The 24,057-nt window shown below is 40.3% G+C and overlaps 1 protein-coding gene across 1 annotated transcript in view; it reads left to right on the forward strand.

The window, feature by feature from the left end:
* Positions 1-1,247: 1,247 nt before the first annotated feature.
* Positions 1,248-24,057, forward strand: part of INO80 (INO80 complex ATPase subunit) — a 129,323-nt gene continuing 106,513 nt past the window's right edge. The window contains exons 1-4 of the mRNA XM_050954779.1: positions 1,248-1,690; positions 19,493-19,678; positions 23,218-23,384; positions 23,509-23,576. Of these exons, the coding sequence (XP_050810736.1) occupies positions 19,536-19,678; positions 23,218-23,384; positions 23,509-23,576 (378 nt within the window). The 5' untranslated portion in view covers positions 1,248-1,690; positions 19,493-19,535. The remainder of the gene's footprint in view (positions 1,691-19,492; positions 19,679-23,217; positions 23,385-23,508; positions 23,577-24,057) is intronic.

The following is a 24,057-nucleotide window of genomic DNA, read 5'->3' on the forward strand; positions in this document are numbered from 1 at the left end:
GCTTGTAATTTCCCCCCCGAGGATAAAATTGTGGCATAATCATGTGACAGTATTGGCCCTTATAGATATTTGGGGACTGTTTTAAAGTACACTTCTGCTGGGGAGGTTTAAAAACAAAGCCAACTGTAAAAAAGGCTGACCCCAAGCTCCTAGCTATATATCTCAAAATGTATCACAATACATTTCTAGGGGACTGGATGCCTCAACGGTTTAGTAAAAAGATATACAATCTTGAACTTCTGGTCTAGAGTTCATATCCAGGTCTGATAGTTGTGAATTAAACTACTTGATGGGTTTTGATAGTTTACGCATGATGAGTGATTGGTCTCAGTCCAGGTCTCCATAACCAAATGTATACATTGCAATACACCCCTATTAGCATGTGTAGTGGTTGCTTCAGCAGCAGAAACCAAGGACCGAATGGGCCTGAAGACTGACTGAGCTGCTTCTCAATTTGGTGGTGATCCCTCTGGATTGACACTAGTGAGAAAACATGGAGAAATCATTTTTCATGGCACAGATTGTCTCTTTACTGTATTTATATATTACCCAGCACAGTGGTGCACCAGATCAGGCTTTTGAGTTCTTTCAAAATAGAGTCTCTACTACTACTAATTCTCCACAGCTGTCAGGCTAGCAACTTGCCCTGGCACATTGGTGTACATCTTGCAACTGCCCATTGTGGTCTTATTCAGCAGGGAAATCCTGTGCCTAGCTAAGGGTGTGCGTATCTCTTGCATGCAGAAGGGACCCACTCTGTTCCGTCACCACCCCCAGGAAGGGATGAGGCTGGAGGACGGTGCAGTTGCAGGGCGAGGAAATCAGCAGTCCCTTAGTCCCGCTAATCACTGCTGCCTGCCAGACGAGAAGGTGCCACAGATGGGCTACTGCCCCTGCCCCTTGCTCGCGGCCCTGTCACAGTGGGGGGAGCTGGCAGGTGGCTGCTGCCTGTGCCCTGGGGCACCCTTGGGAGACGCAGGGCCTGCGGCGACCTGCCAGTGGGGCTTCCCCTCTAATTCGCTCACCCGCTACACGCTCAGCCAACCAACCTGACCGCCCACAAGCCCACACCCATCCGACTATCAGACTCCGCCCCCTCCTGATCCTAACCATCGCGAGGGTTTCCTCCTCCCTCACGCGAGATTTGCTGTCTCACCCCGGCCACCTTGGCCGAATCCCTTCGGCAATTTTCGTCATTGCCAGGCTCTACCAATCGGCCCTGGGAGCGCATCGATGAGCGCGGAGCCCGCGCGACAAATGTGTGGGGGGCTGCCTCGGGGTGTGGACACGGGGGCTGTGCGGCTGTAGCGGCCATACGCGCGGGGCGGCGGTTGCGGGGTGAGGTTCGGGGTAACGGGTGGGCGTGCGGGGCTCGATTGTTTAGGCCTGGCCATGGCGTCTCTCCTCCCCCCCGCCATGGCTCCCCGTGTCCCTGCTCCTCTCCTCTCAGTGAGCGAAAGTGGCCGCCGCCGCCGTCCCAGCGCCCGCAGCCGCCGCCTCCTTCTCAGCAGCAGCAGCGCGGCCGCCATCTTGGCGAGGCAGGAGCCGAGAGGGCCCTGCGGCAGGAGACAGGCTGAGCCAGCCCAGGCAGCGCAGGGCGAGAGGCCGGGTGGAGAGAGCGGGGGAGCCAGCCCAGGAGACACCCCCAGCCCCCCGCCGCTCCCGCGCCGCAGCCGGGCCCGCCACCCAGGTGAGCTACAGCGGCGGCCGGGCAAGGGCACGCTCGGCTGGGGCGAAGAGGGCCCACAGGCGGCGGCAGGGCCTGGCCAGGCCGCAGCTTCTCCCCCCCCCCCGCTAAGCAGTGGCCGCAGCAGCCGGGTCTCTTCTTAAAGGGGCAGGTCTCTTCCCTCCTTCCCCGGGGACACACCCCGATATCAGCGCGGGGGGAGGGGCCCCCGGGCGCGGTTGACTCTGGAGACTGCTTCGTCCCCCCGGAGCAGCTACCCCCGAGCGGGGGGAGGGGCGTGTACGCTGGGCTGGGCTGTGGAGCTGGCCAGGGCGATGTGTCCCAGCTGTACTTGTGAGGCCCACGTGCCCGGGCACTGCACGACGCCGCAGCCGGCTGCGAGATGTAGTCACACCTGTCATGCACACGCGTAACTGTGTCACACCCGCTCTGTGGTTCGTGCTGGTACCTGGAGCACACGTGCAATAATACTGATACTTGCTGCTGCCCAGCAGAGGCAGTCAGGGTGCGTGACACACCTGTACCTGGTACATATTTCCAGTATTGTCTCATGAAAGTGATAATCAGGGCCATGTGTCCTAATGGCACTTGTAGCGCCGAGATGGAATAATGTTGCTCAAAAGCAAGAGTGTGGGGCTGTTTCATATCTGTATCTATATGCTCAAGCAATAATATTGCACAATGGTGCTTGCCGTTGCGTGGCTAAAAGAGCTAGGACATGTCCTATCTATACTTGTAACACACAGTACCAGCAAAGTGGCACACTGGCATTTGCTGTTGCACAAGCTAATGCTTCTATATATACAGTTGTGTATGCAGATAGAAAACAGTATAGTTAAAATAAAGACAGGATAAATACGTATATCCTGAGTTTTGTCACTTTTCCTGAAATCTTACTGTTTGGACAGTAGATGCAGAGAGGGAATTAAGCTTGTGTGTTTGGTTAAAGATCTCCAGTAAACAAGTATCCATGATTTGATATTTATAATTATGGTTGGTGGTGAAAACTTCTCTACTGCTCTTCTTGACTATAGGGTGTAAATCCATCCCAAACACACAGCTCCATAGAGACAGAACCACAACTGTCAGACTAAATATAATCCACCAAACACCAACTGTGCAATCTTCAAGTCTTTCACCCGCACACTGTAGCTTTTGTCATGGGCAGCAAGAGGGAGCTGTAACTGTCCTTATGACATCACAGATGTGAATCATATTTGTACATTTTGCATGTCATCAAGTAATCTTTCATTTATCATTCAGATGTCAGATTTCAGTACTAGTTTATTTTAGATCTTAGATACTTGTTCTTGTGTCTTGGAGTATGCGGTGTTTGGCAAGATATGCATATTGAAATGTATACATACATTTTATTTTACTGTGCAGTTTAATCAAGTTTCACCAAATTTAGTCAAATCATCAAATCTGAGTATTCCAGATTCCGTATCTTAAAAGAGTTAAAGGATTCTGAGGTGTTTGTAAAATCAGCTTTACATTAACTCCCACAAAGTCCTGTACTAGGCAGTGGTTATTATGAATTTTCTGTATAATTTAAATATGTGATGTAGTTCTTAAAATCCTAATCTTGCAATGATCTTCATGTAGATGGGTCCCTGTACTTTATGTGTTGGGTGGGCACAGAGATTGGCTTATAAGGTGCTCATTGCATAATTAGAGTTTTCATTGATTAAAAGGTAACACATTAAGTTAAAATAAAATAAAGTTAAATATTTTGTTTATGCAGGTAAGTGCACAAGACAGAAAATGTTGAACTAAGGCTTAGTGATCAAACTTAATTCTGCCTCCTTGCAAGAGTACGTTACCGTACAATATCTATATGATCGTATAATATTTCTCAATAATACACCAGTCTTTACTTTATCTTACTAATATGATCCCATATATAGTAAATTTTCATCTCAGTTATGCCATTTTTCCTTTACATGCATGTGGATATGTGACTAATGCTGTATTATTTTATACTAAAACTTGTTGTTTATGGGTATTCTTTTAAAGTTTTAACAGTTTATATTTCCTTAATTTGAACAAAACTATATTAATACTCTTTAAGCATTACTGTTGTGTGGTTGTACATCCACCAACATTAAATATGTTTTTTCTTTACTTTAGTTGATGCAGTAATGAATTCTTCATGTGCTAATATAGTGGTTCACAAATGAATTTTTATTGTGGAGAAACATAGCGACACAGCAAATTCATTGTGGCTGCAGTTTTGGCAGCTAAAATATTATACTAATGACAGTTTAGTCACATGATTATTTGGAAGTGTCTTGTAAATAAAATAATAAATCAAGTGTTAAGAATAATGTGTACTATGAATACCACAAATGTTACGTGGGCTTTTACTAACTATACATTTTTAAAAAAAGTAACAAAATTCTCATACTTCTTTTTGTAGCACAGTAGTTGTAAATGTCAATGAACTTTTGTTTATTTCAAAAGGTTCTTGAAAAGAAATTGTGCATGTGTGGCCATCACTACTGGAAGAGAGAAACATTGAAGTCCCTGATGGCTGCATGCAGTCATGTGCTGCACTTTAGAACCACTATTCAAATGTATTTTTCATAAATAAGACTGCGATTTAGTCACAGCGGTCATGGAAGTCATGGATTCTGTGACTTCCAAAGACCTCCGTGACTTCAGCCAGCCCTGGCTGGGAACTGCAGGGTCCCCTGCCGGCAGGTGGACCTCCTGCAGCTCCAGGCCACCACAGGTGGCAGGGGGAACAATCGCCGCTCTTGGCCGCCACAGGTGGTGGGGTGATCCCTGTTGCTCTGGGGTCAGCCTGGCGATCCCCACAGCTCTTCAGCTCCATGGACAGCAGGAGGGACCTCACTGCTCTTGGGCAGGAGGAATCGCTGTACTCTGTGGCAGCAGGCGGAACCCCCAAAGTTTGGAACCGGTAGCGAAGGGGGCCCTTGGAGCTCCCAGCCCACCCGCAGCTGCCGAGGCTACTTATTTTATAATGGATTTTTTTAGTAAAAGTTAGGGACTAGTCACAGGCATCTGTGAATTTTTCATTATTGCCTGTGACCCGTCTCTGACTTTTACTAAAAATACCGTGACAAAATCTTAGCCTTATTCATAAACAGTATCTTGAAACTAAAAATGTTCTCGGATCGATATGTACAGTAATGACTAAACAAGAAATGGACTGCAACGTGAGTTGTTCTCAAGGTTTATGGAAAGGTTTTCTCTAACTCACTTTTTGCCAGTCTGTTCCTTGTGTCTCATTTATGTTTGCAAGGCAGTATTTGAACATTGTTCTAACTCAATTGGTTATAATAATATATAAATTCTATACCAAGCATACAGCCTGACAAGCCTGTGTGCTGGAAGTCTCCTTAGGGACTGGTAGAAGAAAGATCTTCTCTCCTCTAATGTTCCACAGCCAATATTGCAACCTGGCGTTGAAAAAACCTACATGCCAATTGTACCCCAGCTATGCCGGGGGAAAGGCTGGTGTACCAGGATAACAACTGATATCCTGAATTACCCTCAACATGCTACTTAATTCTCACTGTGTGGCAAGTGCATGTGAAGCCCCTGTAGACAGGTGCTTCAAGGGGCACAAAATGTGCATAAGCCTTTGTGCAGGAGCTCCAGAAATTCAGTCCCCTGCCCCTCTACAGCTGTTTTTGCCCCTAATTGAACAAGTATATAGTCAATTGCATTGCTTGATTTCTCCAAGTCACTTTTCTAGTCTGTAATTTACATTGTTAAAGGTGGCATCTGTGTTGCTGGAAGTAGTGTCAGACTTTTCTGTTTATTGGCTATATACATATGTATTAAGGTTTTCTCTTCTCCACTTGTGTATGTGTTTCCAATAAAACTGTCATACATGTTTGTAATTCCTTTTCTTACCCTGATTGGGATATTTGGATGCAATAATAATGAACCATTGATATTACCTAATCAAACAGCTAGCTACACAATCTGTAGCTGTATAATAGATACTACATTCAAAATAGCTAACAGAATTTAATTGATCTTCATCCCACTTAATTCCTTTCTTGAAAAAATAATGCAAAAAAAGTAATGTAGCAAAAGGAAATGTACTATAGAAAGATAATAGTACAAATTCAGATATGAGGGCCATCAATCAGAGAAGGCAAAGAAATGATCTCTCTCTTTTTTTTAAATCCTAAATTGAAAAGGGGCGCAAATGGTGTTTTGGGTTTATTTTCCAGATATATGTATGCAGGTAGTCAAAGTAATTTGTATTTGTTCGGGGTCAACATTAATGGGGACTGAAATTTAAGGTTCATAAAATTAAATTTTCTTTGCGAGCCTGCAGTCTTTTGCTAATAAATGTACTTGCTCGTTACCCTGAAGTTGTATTGAGAAATATTTCCCCAGAAAAAAGAATAAATGGGGACTACCCTTGGTTTACTAAGGCCTCGTGTACGCCATGAGGTACTGCTGGGGGAATTCTGTGCCAAAAAATTAAAAATTCTGTGCACAGTATTTTAAAATTCTGCAAATTTTGTCAAAATAACACACATCACACCAGTTTCAGTTATTTTGATAATTTGTTTCAAAATACCTGTCAGTGAGTATGTCTGTAATACAGAGAAAAAAAAGATTCAGGAATTTTTTTTTTTTTTTGACAAATAGATTCCTTACTAGACAAATCAGCACAGAACTTTGAGTAATTCATTTAAATTACGCCACAGAAACATATTTCCTGCACCCCTCAGAAGCAGTGCAAAGGCGTGGGGTGTCGGGGGTAATGGAGTAGCTGAGGGAGAGGGAAAGAGCCTGGGAGTGAACCTGGAGGGAGTTGGGTCTTTTTTTTTTTTGGTGGGGGGGGGTTGTTAGGGAGTTGTTGAGCCTTCCTCATGCAGGTCCTGGCTGACTGCTAGCCTCTCCCATTCGGTCAGGCACATCACCCCGTCTCCCTCTGTGGCCCTGCAGTCCTCCTACCATTTAGCCTCTGGCTTAATGCTGCCACTCCACTAGCTCCTCAGCCCTGCCCTGGTCTGTCCCCCCACTAGTCCTTCTGAACCCCAGGACCTCCCAGCAGCCCCATGTGCCCCCACTCTGTTTTCTCCCACCGTATCCCATGCCTCCTAACCTGGACTCTGTGGGCAGGGTGCTGTTATGAAGGCAGCCAGTTACTGGTTGTTCTGGTGCCACAGTGGCCTCTGGTGGGCGAAAGACAGAATACATTTTGGGCAGAATGTATTTTCTGCGCATAAAGAAAAATTCTGCATTTGCGGTGCAGGAATTTCCCCAAGTCTGTATGAGGGTTTACCTGTATGGGTATACTGGAAAACCCTTCGACTGTAGACACAACTTATAACTTAACTTAAAGCCCTCTTTTGCTGGTATATCTTTTACTATATATATATATAGATATCAGACGTGTACCCAAAGCCTCCTACTGCAAGACAAACCCAAGAAAGAAACCAACAGGACTCTACTGGCCATCACATACAGTCCCCAGCTAAAACCCCTCCAACGCATCATCAGGGATCTACAACCCATCCTGGACAATGATCCCACACTTTTCACAGGCCTTAGGTGGCAGGCCAGTCCTCGTCCACAGACAACCTGCCAATCTGAAACATATTCTCACCAGTAACTGCACACCGCACATAGGAACTCTAGCTCAGGAACCAATCCATGCAACAAACCTCGATGCCAACTCTGTCCACATATCTACACCAGCGACACCATCACAGGACCTAACCAGATCAGCCACACCATCACCGGTTCATTCGCCTGCACGTCCACCAATGGAGTATATGCCAGCAATGCCCCTCTGCTATGTACATCGGCCAAACTGGACAGTCTCTACGGAAAAGGATAAATGGACACAAATCAGATATTAGGAATGCCAATATGCAAAAACCTGTAGGAGAACACTTCAACCTCCCTGGCCACACTATAGCAGACCTTAAGGTGGCCATCCTGCAGCAAAAAAACTTCAGGACCAGACTTCAAAGAGAAACTGCTGAGCTTCAGTTCATCTGCAAATTTGACACCATCAGCTCAGGATTAAACAAAGACTGTGAATGGCTTGCCAACTACAAAACCAGTTTCTCCTCCCTTGGTTTTCACATCTCAACTGCCAGAATAGGGCCTCATCCTCCCTGACTGAACTAACCTCGTTATCTCTAGCTTGCTTGCATATATATACCTGCCCCTGGAAATTTCCACTACATGCATCTGACGAAGTGAGTATTCACCCACGAAAGCTCGTGCTCCAAAACGTCTGTTAGTCTATAAGGTGCCACAGGATTCTTTGCTGCTTTTACAGATCCAGACTAACACAGCTACCCCTCTGATACTATCTTTTACTAGTTACCCAAGCAAATTAAGCTGTGCTGGCTAAAGCAGTCTGGTATAACTAATCTGCATTGGGGCTTTTGCTGGTTAAAAACACAGTAAAAGAAATTGCGTCCTTAATTGGCATGATTTATACTGGCAAAAGTTTCTAGTGTGGACATGGCCTTTAGCCTCTTTGTGTATGTTTGCTTTTAAATTGGATGCTTACCTGGGGAACATTGTTGCTGTTGATGATATTTCTTGCACCAGTCTGATGTGATGTTTTATATGTCACAATGGAGAATTTTCCTGGAAAAAGAAAAATGAAATGTCTCTCTTAGAGAGCGGAGGGAAATACAGTTTGTCTGGGATTCTTTGGCTGTGGATAAACTCTTGTAATGGGTCTCAGTTAGAATGCAGAACATGAAGGGTCGGATGAGGGGAAAAATAGTGACAAAAGTGTGAAGGAACTGTAGAGGCCTGATAGGTTGTGTTCTAATTGTCCTGGGTTCAGTTCTTAGGCATCATCTATGAATGTTTTAGTGGCATACCTATTTCAATTAGGGTATGACTCTTGTGGTTTTTAAAAAAAAGTGTTATACTGGGAAAAGCTCAATGTGACACAGTTATACTGGTATAAAGATACATTATACTGAACGTAAAACATAAGAATGGTCATACTGGGTCAGACCAGACGTGCATCTAGCCCAGTATCCTGTCTTCTGACAGTGGCCAATGCCAGGTGTCCCAGAAGGAATGAACAGAAGAGGTCATCATCAAGAGATCCACCCCCCTGTCGCTCATTCCCAGCTGCTGGCAAACAGAGGCTAGGGACACCATTTCTGCCTATCTTGGCTAAAAGCCATTGATGGACCTATCCTTCATGAACATAGTTAGTTTTTTTTAGCCCAGTTATAGTCTTGGCTTTCACAACATCTTCTGGAAAAGGGTTCCACATGTTGACTGTGTGCTGTGTGAAGAGATACTTCCTTTTACTTGTTTTCAACCTGCTGCCTATTAATTTCATTTGGTGACCCCTAGATTGTGTGTTACGAGAGGTAGTAAATAACATTTCCTACTACTGGTATAGTTTATTCCCCTTCTTGTTTGGGAACAACTTTGTCCACAGTGTGGAGGATTGTACCATTTTCACTGTACAGTATAGTTTAAGTAATACAACTTACTACTGTAGACAGGGACTTAGTACTGCTGTCTGCCTCTCTCTTTTCCTTCCCCCAGGCCAGCAGCACTGTGCAAACATGTCAGAGGTAGCCTATTCTGCCTCGGAGAAGTTCCTTTTTTGTCATTAGCAGGGTGAAGTGATTCAAACCATAATTTTAATCACTTTAAAAAAATTGATTTGAAACAAGTTAAGGCTTTGTAAAGCTAACATGAAAATGTGTGATATTGCAACTTTAGATTTAAATTGATAGTGAACTAAATCAGTAATGTTTCAGAGGGATAGACGTGTTAGTCTGGATCTGTAAAAGCAGCAAAGAGTCCTGTGGCATCTTATAGACTAACAGACATATAGGAGCGTGAGCTTTCATGGGTCAATACCCACAAAGTGGGTATTCCTATATGTCTGTTAGTCTATGAGGTAATCAGTAATGCTGATTTGGGTTTGTTTTTTTTAAATGGCACAGCTGGTAGGGTATCCTATTTGAGTTTTATGAAACTAGGCAAAAAGAAAATATTGAAAGTGAAGGCCCTGATCCTGCAACTGCTTAAGCAGATATGTAATTTTACTTGCATAAATAGTACCGTTGACATCAGTAGACTACTCGTGTTCAAAACTAACATGTATATAAGTGTTTGCAGTATAAGTGGCTCAATTGTATTTTTATTCAACTTTTCTTTTAGTGGCATAAAGTCTTTGTCACTTCAAAACAAAAGTGGTTCAGTGTTAATAGAGGTTCAATGTATTAGCAAAATTATTAATTTTTTTTAAACACAGGCCAAAATTATGAAAATTGGACACTTAAAGTAAGACTCAATATTTAGGCATGTAAGGATGGATATTTAAAAGTATTTAAGTGACCTAAGAGCACAGGTCCCATTGACTTCAAACCGCCACTGCTGATGCAACATTTAAACTTTCTTGACTCATGGAAGTATATCGGAATGTGATGTAGGTGGCAAATATACCACAAGCTATTTTCTTTCAGCTTTGTTTTCCATATGTGTTCTCATAGTAAGGATGTTAGTGAGGACCTGGACTTGTCATTTTCAGCACAGATGAATATTTTAAGTGTAAAACGTCTCGGTAGAAAATCCTTCTGCAAAATCTGAAATTCTTCTTAGAATTTGAAAACTAATAATAAAAAGTACAGAATATCCACTTTAGCAATCAGAGACTATAAATTGGGAAGAAAATAAACTAGTAATAATAAAAATGTTTGAAATAAGATTATATTTTGTTCTTTTTAAAAAAATCATGATTTTTGAATTCACTCTACTCAATAATTCTCTCTCCAGCTGATTAGAGGATAGTGTTGATGATCTCCAAAGACAGTCTAGTCAGCCTTTCACTAGCAGGTTGATGGGTTATCAAACTGTTTGGCCTCAATATTAAATGCAAAGGAGGAGAAAACAGCAATCCTTTGAGTTTCAGCTAGGATGTAGAGGTTCTGAGGCATGCAAAAAAAATGTAAGACAAGGATCATGAAGAAAGATCCACTGTTGCAACTAGACATGCATAAAAATTCTCTCTGTTTTTGAAGTGAAATATAATTTGTAAATTGTGTACATGTCATATATAGGGCTTCTTGTTTAAATGGACTTCTGTTGTAAAAGCATGTTGAAATCAAAGTCAGCAATAGCCAGCAAATATTTGTTTAAACTGGAAAACCCAGTGTTTAAAGCTGAGCTTTCTCTGTGCTTCTAGAAGGTGATATGTTTGCTGTTGTTTAGTGGAAATAAATACCAAAACCTTGGAAGCCCTTAATATAAAACATAACTAGTTGCTTCTGAACATGTCCTTGGAGAGTTCTCCTCTAGTGCTGTTTGTTGACTGACTAGACATTGTAACTGGCAGATTTTAAAAAAAGCAAACAAAAACACCACATCTAAATTATAGTTCAACTAAATAGTGATCTAAAAGCAGTGTCTGTGGGCAAGATACTTAAAAAAAATTAGCTTCAACCTCAAGTGTTTCTCAGTGTGTCTTGATTAAGGTTAATCAAGGTTACTCCTACCCAGTTTGAAGGTGGTTAGAACTCTAAACCCATTGGCATAACTTCAAGTTTGCCTTTAATAATTTATAGAATCACATAAGAATGGCCCTACTGGGTCAGACCAAAGATTCATCTAGCTCAGTATCCTGTCTTCCAACAGTGGCCATGCCAGGTGCCCCAGAGGGAATGAACAGAACAGGTAATCATCAAGTGATCCACCCGTTGTCGCTCATTTCCCAGCTTCTGGCAAACAGAGGACACCATTGATGGACCTATCCTCCATGAATTTATCTAGTTCTTTTTTGAACCCTGTTATGGTCTTGTCCTTCACAACATCCTCTGGCAAGGAGTTCCACAGGTTGACTGTGCATTTTGTGAAGAAATACTTCCTTTTATTTGTTTTAAACCTGCTGCCTATTCATTTCATTTGATAACCCCTAGTTCTTGTGTTGAGAAGTTGTAAACAACACTTCCTTATCTACTTTCTCTACACCAGTCATGATTTTATAGACCTCAATCATATCGCCACTTAACTGTCTCTTTTCCAAGCTGAAAAGTCCCAGTCTTATTAATCTTTTCTCATATGGAAGCCGTTCCTTACCCCTAATAATTTTTGTTGCCTTTTCTGAACCTTTTCCAATTCCAATATATCTTCTTTGAGATGGGGCGACCACATCTGCACGCAGTGTTCAAGATGTGGGCGTACCATGGATGTATATAGAGGCAACATGATATTTCCTGTCCTATTTTTCTACCCTTTTCTTAATGATTCCCAGGATTCTGTTTCCTCTCGCACACTTGGTACCTGATGGGCCCTTATTTTTAGACTTAGTCCTTTTTGTCACTCTTCGCCCTTTCCCCCTCTCTCTCCTTTCTTTTTACACCCAACTATATTTTGAAGAGGCAGAGATTTTAGGACATTATTTTATCACTGGTCAGTGATTTGAGTTAACAATGGCAAAATCTGAATGTCATTTTAATTTTTTTATTTGGTTATTTCATATTAATAGGGTCAAATATGCCCGCTAGTGAAAGCGGTAAACTTCATTCATTCCTATATCACAATTTTAGTCAGATGTAAAGATCAGCAGTAGAACCACAAGAAAAGGATAGCGAGAAAGCTGCCTTGAACAATCCATAAGAGAAGTATCTGAATGGTACTTGATATTATGACCCAAGGACTTTTTGATGCCAACTGGCATAAGGTTAACAGGAATTCCCTGGATTTGGTATTTGGTGAACTAGAATGTAAAGAACATCATGTGAGGTCTCTTTTGAAAGATTGTGTCATTCAAGTCATCAATATCATTGCAAAAATGCATGCATGGATGGATGTTGTATAAGCATTTACATATATAAATACTGAAAAGTGTGTTCTTAAGATCTGTGTCTAGGGCTGGGCACAAGCAAATGTGAAAAGCAGGTTCTCTTTCAAACAAGCAATGTTTCTCTGTATGTCTGCTTACATATAAATTAAGTATTATATGGTTTACAATGGACCTCCAACTCTCAAATCTGAACTGAATGCCAATGAAAGATGGTGAAATCTTCAGAGAGAGGAAATTAACAGGAAGAGGTAAATAGCAGGTGTTACCCTGTTTAGGAGTAATACAATTAACTTTTGAAACTATATCTGGAGTACAGAGGAACCCCCATGTATTCCATCAGTCTGAGAAGACAAACTCTCAACAGGCTTGATTTTATGAGAAAGGGTCTCGACCAAGCTGGTGGAAAACAATGGAGAAAATTTACACAGGAGGATAACTTGTTAGTTAGGTTTAGGCTTTAGATTGTGTGCTGTGATGTTGCTTTATATGTTACCATTTGTTCCCATCTCTCATACTAGTTTTTATTTGAATCGCCAGCCGTTTTTAAGTAAAGAAATAATCTTTACTTAAAATAATCTTAAATTCTTTCCTTTTTGCTGTATAATTGAAGTCAAGCATGGTGTGTATTACAGGAGTGGTGCTCTAAGGTAAAACTGGTGAACTGAGATACACTGTTTTGTTGGAAACAGAGGATCTGGGATTTCTGTGGGTATCCACTGATCAGGGATGGCTACCGCAGAAAGACACTTTGAAGGGGGGTCAGGTGCATTTGTTGTCAACCTGCAAGGCAAAGACAGGTCTGATGCAGCCCAGAGGAGAGTGCTTGAGTGACTAACAGGCTGGTTGTGTTAGGAAACTAATACTTAACGGGTACAGACAAGTCTCCCTCTCTCTGGAGGCAGGTGGTAACAAGCTGACTCACAGCTCTGGGTATCCCAGGAAGCATCATAGATATAGGCCCCCTTAATTAGTGCAGTCTGTAGGCTACATGAAACTTAAAGACTTCTCTCAATTAGAAGTATTATAATGTTTACTATTAACGGATCTTCAAAGATAAACATAACACAGAAATAAGTAAAAATATTGAAATATCTTTTACCTAAATAATATTGCCATTTTAAGTATATATCTGCATTAATTTTCACACAAAGGTGCCGTAACACTCTGAGTTACATATTTCTTAAGCTTGTTTAAAAAGCCCTGTGGAAGCTCCAAAATTTGCAAATTTGATTTCCTTTAAAGATCTTTGGGGTTGCTGGATACTAAGTAATACACATCTAAAACCATCATCTCTGAATAGTTTCCTTGCTGTTCTCTGTCATTGCAAATATGGAAAAATCTCTATGCGCATTACAGTTTTTTGCATTTGAGAAAATAAAATATCTTTAAAATTAAAATTAAAATTATGTGGGTAGTTGCAGTAGATAGTCGAGAACCACTATGAGAGTATTGTGTAAATTTAAAAAAAAATTTAAAAAAATCCATGATAAATTCAATGACTGGACCTTTGTTCTGTCTACAGTATGACTGTAAAAATGGTTTAATGAATTTGTCCTCAGCAGAGTTTTAGTATGTTTAAGAACATGTGTTAAATTCAGAAGTTTTATTTAGTTATTCAGAGCAAGATATTGATTATCCAGTATAACTGAATTGAGAAGGGTATTCTAGCAACCAGCATTATATGTAAAGTTTATTTAGATAAGAATGCCGTGCATAAAGAGACTAAGAATAATGCAATCTTCCACTTTTTTTTCATACAAATCCTGTAAGTGAAATATAAATGGCATTTACCACATAATAAAATATAAGAAAGTTCTCCTCTGTCTCAAGTGTGGAAGTGAATATTACCCTAACTCAGGAAACACATGTAAATACTTCAGAATACAATTAATTTGGGGAGGGGGGGGTGAAGTTTGGATGGAACAAGTATTTAACGTATCTAACAATACACCCATCAAAAGGAAGTTATTATGTTCATAAAACTTACCCTTTGTGGTTACTACAGTTTTTTGAAGACCAGAGGGGAATATTATCTCTTGCTTTCCGGCACACTTCCTGGGAATCTTAATATTTGGTGTATGTGTACCCCTCTAAATATATCTGTGTTCTGTCTGATTTATTTACTAATTGTTCCCAGCACACAAATAAATCATTTATGAGAGGAGACTTTAGTGCTACATTTAAAATTTCGGTTAGATGAAATTCCCCCAATTTACAGATTAGCAAAAAATCTAAAACCTTCAATTCTGTCCTTATGGGAAAAAATGTATTTGATGTCTGGTGGCTGCTAAACCCCAGAAGTAAAGAATCTACTTTCCAAAGTTCATGATTCCTCATCTGGAATAAGTTTGATTTTCATAAAGGCTGAAAAAGTCTCAAAATATTTAGCTTCTGAGACTCTGATCCTGCTAAAAGTATGCATGATCTTAGTTATTATCTATATTTGGGAAGAAGTTGGATGATGTATTCATATCCTGATGATGATGATATACTTCCCACTGCAATGGTAACTAAGGGGGATATTAAACAATAACTGTTCAAGTTAGACATTTTAAAATCATCAGGTCTGGGGAACTTGCATCCAGGAGTTTTAAAACAGCTGGCTGAGATGCTTTTTAGACCATTAATTAATTTAATAAGTATATGAGCACTGGAGAAGTTCCAGAGGACTGGAAAAAAAACTAATGTACCAATATTTGGAAAGAGTAAACAGGAAGATATGGATAATTACAGGCCTGTCATTAATCCTTGGTAAAGTAATGGAATTGCTGATACAGGGCTCGATTTTAATAAGGAATTAAAAAAGGTTAATTAATGACAGTATGGGTTTATGGAAAATAGACTTTGTCAAACTAACTTGATATCTTCAAGAGACAAGGTGGGTGAGGTTAGTATCTTTTATTGGACCGATTTCGGTTGGTAGGAGAGACAAGATAATGAAATTACAATTTAGGTTGATAAAGCTAATAGTGTTGATGGAATATGTTTAGACTTCTGTAAGTCATTTAACTTGATGCCACACAACATTTTTATTATAAAGCTAGAACTATACAAAATCAGTATGGCACACACTAAGTGGATTAAAAATTGTCAGTTTTTCAAAATGTAATTGTAAATAGTGAATCATTGAGTGCGTGTCTTTCTAGCCAAGGCCGACAGATCAGTTCTTGTCCCTCCTCTATTTAAGATTTTTATCAGTGATCTGGAATAAAACATAAAATCATTGCTGCTTAAATTTGACAATGACAAAAAGATTGGGGGAGTGGTAAATAATGAAGAGGACAGGTCACTGATACCAGCCAATCCAGATTGTTCTGTAAGTCGGCCTCAAGCAAAGATGTTTCTATATGGCCAAATGTAAGGTCATATTCTTAATTTCCATATATGTAGGCCATACTTGAGGAATGGGACTCTGTCCTGGGAAGGAGTGACTCTGAAAAAGACTTAGGGGTTATGGTGGATAATCAGCTGAACATGAGATCCCAGTGTGAATGTGATCCTTGGATGTGAAAATGGTGAATAGTAAAGAGGTTATATTACCTCTGTATTTGGCACTGGTGGAACTGCTACAAGGTTACTCTGTCCAGTTCTAGTGTCTCCAATTCAAGAAGGATGTTGATAAATTGGAGAGGGTTCAGAGAAGAGCCACAAGATTGATTAAAGGATTAGAAAACATGCTTTTATAGTGAGAGATTTAAGGAGATCAGGCTATTTAATTTATCAAAGATGGTTAAAGGATGATTTGATCAGTTTATAACTACTTGCCTGGCGTATAGAAATTTGATTATAGAGGGATCTTCAGTTTAGCAGACAAAGGTGTAACAGGAATCAGTGTCTGGAAGTTGAAGGCAAACAAATTCAGATTAGAAATCAGATGCAATTTTTTAATAGTAGTGGTAATTAACCATTGGAACAATTTACCAAGGATTGTGGTGTATTCTCCATCTCTGGAAATTTTAAAATCAAGACTGCATATTTTTCTAAAAGATATGCTGTAGTTCAACCACACCCTTTGAACTTGAAGTAGAATTCAGGTCAGTGAAGTCTTATGGCTTGTGTTATGCAAGAGGTCAGACTATGTAATCTCAGAAATCCTTTCTGGCCTTAAAATCTACAAATCTTTACTAAGTCCTTTCAGAATCAGGGCCAAAAATGGATACAGTACTCATTTCAGATGATGTATGTCAAGATCCAGAGCCTTGACTAAAAGCACAAGCTAAAAATAAAACACATTTGTTCACTTCAGCCATTGAAAAAATGTAACAATATTTTGATATAAATAACCAAGGGAGAAATCTCCTCCTTTCAAGTTTTGTGGCATTCAAGGATACCTTTTGAGAAATTGTTACTATACATATGACACAAACCAGAAGAATTATTTAGAAGGCAAGTGATCTTGGCAAAGAAATTATAAAACTCTTCAACAGCTGATTTATGGTGCTTCCCAAGAAACAAAATCTCAAACTGAACAAATTTATTTGCAACTGAACATCATTATCACATAGGTAGGGCCCTACCAAATTAATGATCCATTTTTATCAATTTCATGGCCAGAGGGTTTTTAAGTTGATCAATTTCACGTTTTCAGCTGTTTACATCTGAAATGTCAGTGTTGTAACTGGGGATCTCTACCTAAAAGGTACCCGGAAGAGGGTCTGATCTCCCCCTTCCTCCCCTGAGCTGCCATGCAAGGGAAGGACAAGTCTTGTCCCTCCCCAGCCCAGTAGAGACTTGTAGCTGGGAGCTGGAGCACTCCCAGCAGCAGGGGAATGTTGGATCTATCTCCACAAGTCTCCTCCAGCTGCAGGAACCTCTGGGGCTGGAGCTTCCTGCAGCAGGGGAAAGCAGTCTGAGGTGGGTTTGATCTCCCTGGGAGAGCTGCCCTACATGGAAGGACAAATCCTGTTCCTCGCCAGACCAGCAGCAAGAGGGAGATCAGATTTCACAGAGAAGGGCTTATTTCACAGTCTGTGACTTGTTTTTTCACTGCCATGAAATTGGTAGAGCCCTACACATAGGACATAAGTAGCTCTCATATGCACGGTAATTTTTTTGAATTTGGAAATAAAACCAATCATATGTGTTCAAAAATAAGCTTTCTTATTACTGTCCTGACCATTATGCCTGTATTTGTAACAGAAGAAAACAAAAGAACAATTGATAAGGTTGTAGTAGAGACATTCTCAAAGTCTACTAAACATTTATTTACCTTGAATAACGTCAGCAACATAAATATTTCAGGCGTTTTTGGAGAACCTAAAATCCTGAAGATAGATGATGAACAGTTTGAAGCAAAAAGGTTATTTGGATTAGTGTTAGACAACCCAGGAGCTTTCAGTAACATTACTAAATGGACTGGGTAAGAAAGGAATTTGGATGATTTTTAAAAAAATACATAAGCAAAAAACCACATAGGCAATAGTTGATATTAAACTGTTGCGCCTTTTGCTATACTTAGTTTTAGACTGTAAGCTCTTTTGGGCAAGAATTTGTAGTATGTTTGTAAACCAAATATCAACCACACCTTGTGGCACTATGAAAGTAATAGTTATGATATGCATGAAGAAAAAATTATGAGATGCATGAGGAAAAAATACATTGTAGCTTCAACTGTGAACTTAAGCGGGTACACTCAAAAAGTTCTTCTCCTATGTTGGTTTTTGTCACTCCTTTCTCTTCCAGAACACCTTTATGTAAGATTCAGTTGAAAAAAGGATTCTCTAACTTTTTTTAATCTCTGGGTTACAGGTATGCAGTTCATATGATATATGTGGCTGCCCATTTCATTCAAAGATCAGCTTCTTTCCTTTAATAACGGTGAATGTTTCAGTACATGATTCTTACTTTCATCGGTTGGATTCTTTGTACTTCCTGTGTTCCTACCTCTATTATTTGATATAAGGTATTGTTGTACTAGATCAGGCCATTGCTCAGTCTCTCTGAAAATAGACCATAAATACCTATAGGAAAATATAGAGAACTTATTTGGCCAAGTTAACATTACTGTGGAGATTCTAGGTTGTGCATTTCCTGATATATTTTTTTAAACTATGCAGCATTAGTATTGCATTAACAGATTTTGCCGCTTATATACATATACAAAGTTGTGTAATTTAACATGCCCAGAATTCCGTATTCCTATTCTTAGTTACCATATATTGAAATAAGGTGTTTGTCAGCTAGCCAAAGAGAGGAACAGAAATTTTATGAGCTGGGGACAAAAGTGATCAGTGATATAGCAACACTAAAATAGCATAGCTGCTGGCTTGTTTTGAAACTCTTATTTCAGGCAATTGGTTGACCAGTGTGCTTGAAATAATCTCTTATTAAAATTGTTGCCGTATTTAAAGTGCTGTAGAAACATTAATGAATCCCCATAACAATTTTATGAGGTAGGTATGTATTACTGTTTCCATTTTATGATGCAGACTGAGGCAGAGTGGTGAGGTGACTTGTCCAAGACCACACTGGTGGCAGAGTCCACAATAAAACTAACATTGGGAATGGGCTTTCCTGATGCCACACCCCATTAGTATCTCCAGAACCCAATACTTAATAGAAGTCAACCCTCTGTGTTTCTGATATCTAGGTGCCAGCAGTTAGGCCTATTTTTAACAGGATGAAGGTGCACTACAGAAAAGCACAACAGCTTTATTGTTTATTATTATTATTATTTATTTTTTATTTCTTACTGCTTAAGGGTTTTTTGTTCCCAGCCAGTTTTGTCAATTTTATTTCATGGAATGTTTTTGGGAAACATGTTTCACATCCCAGTCATTCCAACTTTCCATTATTCTCTGGCTAGTCTTTCAGTTACTTCAGAAATCTCTAGTTTGTAAGCTCTTTTGATCAGGAATCCTGTTTTTCTGTGTCTTCTATGAAGTGTTTAGCATCTTTTGGGGTTCTATAAAATAATATGCAATACATTCTGCCAGTGCACTTAATTCCGTCTCTTTGGTCCCTGGTAAGTGAGGTAATAGTAATCGGTACATTTTGTTCTCACCCAGCTGTGTGTTTGGAGGCATCAGTGCATGAGGACAGATTTGTTCTATGGCCTCGGAGCTGGGTGCCAGGGAGGATGGCAGCTGCACAGAGCTGGCGAAGCCTCTCTATCTGCAATGTCTGGAGAGAGCTCTTCGATTGGATCAGTTTCTACGGCAGACATCCACCATCTTCAACAGGAGTATATCCAGGTACCAAAAACCTATCCTGTTTTAGGTTGGGAACACCTGGAAAAGAGACGTTGTATAGTATTGTTTCCAGGCAGCCCCCATATTAAGGGGTTAGTAACCACTTGTACAAAGTATAAATCCTGCTTTTTCAAGGATTTTTGTTCTCTGGTCTTTTTACCTAACATTGGTTGGTTACTTGGCTCATTGTTAGCCAAGATACTGTGTAATGGTCAAGAATTCTTTTTGTCAGCTTTTACTAAAAAGTAGGCTTAGTTTATTAAATCTTAAATTAGTTTTCAGGGAATTGGCCCTTAATCATTTGTAACATCTCCGTGCTGTTGTCAGACACAGAATTGTGTGGTAGGAGACAAATATAACTATTAAGAAACAAAAATCTTGTCTTAAAAAAAGCAAACCAACCTACCAGTTTGATCTTTGTAAAACATGTTGAGATCTTCCAATGAGAAATGCTATGTAAGTGTAAAGTATTATTACATGTACAAGTCAAACATGACTTTAGTAAGGTGTCCATTAGCATCCTTGGTAAAATGTTTCATTCAAACAAATTTCATTTTCTATATGAATTTTGGATATGGAAATTGATGTGAAATAAGAGGGAATTTTTGGGGGGTGGGGGTGCTGTCAGAAAATTAGTTACTCATAGGAAAATGTGAAAAGGAGTAGACTTTTTTTACCATCATTTAGTCCTTTTATTTTCTTCTGTTGTGTTATCGAAGAGCAGTAGCAATGCCATAGCTAAAGGTGAGCAGAGCTTTCTGTTCGAGAGCTCATTTTTCAGAGTGCTCTAAAATGCATATGAATATTTATAGGCAGATTGCCTTGAAAACCGCCAGGAAACATCAGGGCAGGGGTAGAATTAATGGTGCAAATCTCAGGCTATTTGCTCCAGCGGGTCAAGTTACAGACTCCCTTTTGAAATGACCCACTTTTAAAAAAAATTTTGTTCTGAATCTCTCGCGCCCCCCCCCCCCCCTTCAGAGCTGGGGGGGAAATATAGGAAGCATCCACATGAAACTGATATCAGTGGATTTCTCATTATTTCAGCTAGTGTGTGCCACAGAGAATCATCTATACGACACTATTTCAAAAGTTTAGACTTTTTCTGGTTCTGCGAAGGGGTTCACAACTGTTGGTAGTCAGATCTGGAATGGAAGAAGGATAGAACCAAAACACATCATAAGAACATAAGAACGGCCATACCGGGTCAGACCAAAGGTCCATCTAGCCCAGTATCTGTCTACCGACAGTGGCCAGTGCCAGGTGCCCCAGAGGGAGTGAAGCTAACAGGCAATGATCAAGTGATCTCTCTCCTGCCATCCGTCTCCATCCTCTGATGAGCAGAGGCTAGGGACACCATTCTTTACCCTTCCTGGCTAATAGCCATTTATGGACTTAGCCACCATGAATTTATCCAGTTCCCTTTTAAACAATGTTATAGTCCCAGCCTTCACAACCTCCTCAGGTAAGGAGTTCCACAAGTTGACTGTGCTCTGCGTGAAGAAGAACTTCCTTTTATTTGTTTTAAACCTGCTACCTATTAATTTCATTTGGTGACCCCTAGTTCTTGTATTATGGGAATAAGTAAATAACTTTTCCTTATCCACTTTCTCAATATCACTCATGATTTTATATACCTCTATCATATCCCCCCTTAGTCTCCTCTTTTCCAAGTTGATTTCAAGTTGATTTTTCAAAGGGTTATATAGTTTACAGGCACATCCAGATTGGTTTAAGATTTAGTATGCCAATAGAGGACATGGATTGCAGTTTGTGGTGTAAATTTGGAGTCACTGGATCAAGAGTTTCCTAAGATACAGCCCTTAACGAGGCTTGCTTTTACTTTTCAGTGTGTTCTAAATGCGTGTCTAGGCAGATTGCCTTGAAAATAGTTATGCCACAGGATGGTAGATATGGCAAATTTGGGGTTATCTGGTCAAGGAATTCCCAAGATGAAGTCCTTCCCCCTCAGTTACCTGCTTTTAATTTTCAGAGTGTTCTAGAATCATGCACACATCAGCAAAACTGGGTGGTAATTGAGAATGATCATGCTACAAGTACACAGCATTGAGAAACATGAGGAATTGAGAATGGACATGTTCTGTACATGACACAGCTACAGGTTCTGAGATGTGGGCAAGGAGCTGAGACAAAGGAACCTGTTCCCTGGCTTATCTCAGGGCTCAGGTTCTTACTTAGTTTATGCTCCCCAAGGAAATGCTCAGTGAGTCAGAAGCTGAATGAGTGACCCACTCATTTGGTGGCTTAGGCTGAGTGGAGCTGATCTGAACTTGAACTTTGCCTTTGAAGCACTAACACTAAGACTTAGGACTATAACAGTACCTTACTCCTCCATAACCAACCCTGTCACTTTGTACACTGCACAACTCCAAGTCAGCACTCCCACTCATGCAGCCAATGGAGCCTTGTTGTGCTCTGTGCAGCCCTCTTGATCCAGGGAATACTTGCAGCTGGTTGGAAAAGGCTAAGGGAGAGGTCAGGTACTATGATCTTCCTGATGATTTAGGACAGGAATCAAAGTGGGCAGAGCAGAATGTGTGTATAGTAAGTGTCCTCTTAATTCTGCATTGCTTGTTTTCTAACATTTATGTTCTGGGAACTGAGTTCTCCTGCTCTAGAAGGGCATGAGGTGCATAGAGCAGCACTGAGCAGCTCAACTCAACATTATGTGAACAAAGTTTTCGTTGTAAATGCCAACATATGATCCTTTCCACCCTTCCTTTATTCTGATATATCTGAGCAATGTCATTGAATATGAGCCTGAGGACCAGTCTATGTTTTTGGTATGATGACCTACTGCATTTATCATGTTTGATTATCTCCAATTCTCAGGTGGTTACAAGACCTCATTTCAGTGTGATTTTGTAGCGTAGGACAGTCTGTGCATTGGCTTGATTTATCAGTTAATTGCATATGTGGCTGAGAACAATACAGTGCTTGAGGACCATACATTTCCAGCAAAGAGCTGAACACATTTGTCTATATAATACAGCAGGTAAAGAGTAGTGACTTGTAATGCCCTTTAATATAGATGCCATAAAAGATATCAAACTCCGCTATGCAATATTGCTTAAATGGTCTTTGAAATAGAGGGCCATCCTACATCAGTTACCTGACTCTCTTCCTCTTCGAAAATTTTCCATGTAATGTTGCTCTAGACTCATTTTCCTATTTGCCAAGATCCTTCTCCCTGGAATAATAAGGCAAAATTATGATTTCATTTGCTTTTGCATTTATATTTTTAAATCACTACACCATTTTATTAAAAGTTTTATGATACTATCAAATTAGAGAGCAGTTGGCAAATTTGTGTAAGAAGTTAACATTAAGCAGTGCTTCAAATTTTATAATTGTTGCAGACAATTTGAGACCTTTCCAATCCCTAATTCCTAATCTCCAGTACAAGTGCCACACAGGAAAATTGCATTTTCTATAATGTCTTTTATGGGTGTCCTTGCCCATAAAATTTATGAGTGTTTTCCTCTCCTGCTGTGATCATATTTTTGTGTGTCCTATTGCAGTGATGAAAGTGAGGATGGATTGGATGACAATCCTTTGCTGCCACAGTCTGGGGATTCCCTGATGCAAGTTAAGGAAGAGCCCCCAAATTCATTGCTTGGGGAATCTTCTGGAGCTGGAAATTCTGGGATATTAAACACACATTCCCTCAATGGAATACTGCAGCCAGGTGAGTGTGCATCAGACTGAATTCCTGCTTGCTATGGGGTAAGGTGGCTTCTTTGTTTATATTTATAGGTTTGTTTTTTCCTTTAAATTCACTTACTTCATAATAAAATGTCCTCTTTAAACAGAGCCAAAGTCAGAAAAAGGGAGTTTGTATAACTTTTCCAAACTGAAGAAAAGCAGAAAGTGGCTGAAGGTAAGAGTACTGGAGGTGAAGGGGAGCTGTGATAAATAACTATTGTGGTGTAGTCTCTAGGGATGTTCTGCCTGGACTGGGGACACAAAAGTAGTTGTGTGGTGGTACTCCCTAGTGTGCTTATGAACACTGAACACTTAAAAAAAAAAAAAAAAAACAAAACAAAACACTTGAACCTGCTAGTAAACACTGATGAAAGTGTGGCACATCCATTTATTAACTTGTGTATTATTAATCATGTTTATTGTGGCTAAGGGCCAACCAAGAATGAGGGGCCATTGTGCTAGGTGCTGTACAAAGATGGAGTAGGAGACATTCCGTGCCCTCAGGAGTTTATGGTCTAAATAGACATGGCTGGCGGAAAGGGAGTGAATAAGCAGAGTGAACAAAGTGATAGCAGCCAATGTCATGTTAGTTCCACTTTTTTCTGTTTTGTTTTTTTTTTTTGGTGGATTTACTTAAGAGAGAAAAGCTAGATGTA

Source organism: Gopherus flavomarginatus, chromosome 5 (genome assembly GCF_025201925.1).
Source record: "Gopherus flavomarginatus isolate rGopFla2 chromosome 5, rGopFla2.mat.asm, whole genome shotgun sequence".
NCBI lineage: Eukaryota > Metazoa > Chordata > Testudines > Testudinidae > Gopherus > Gopherus flavomarginatus.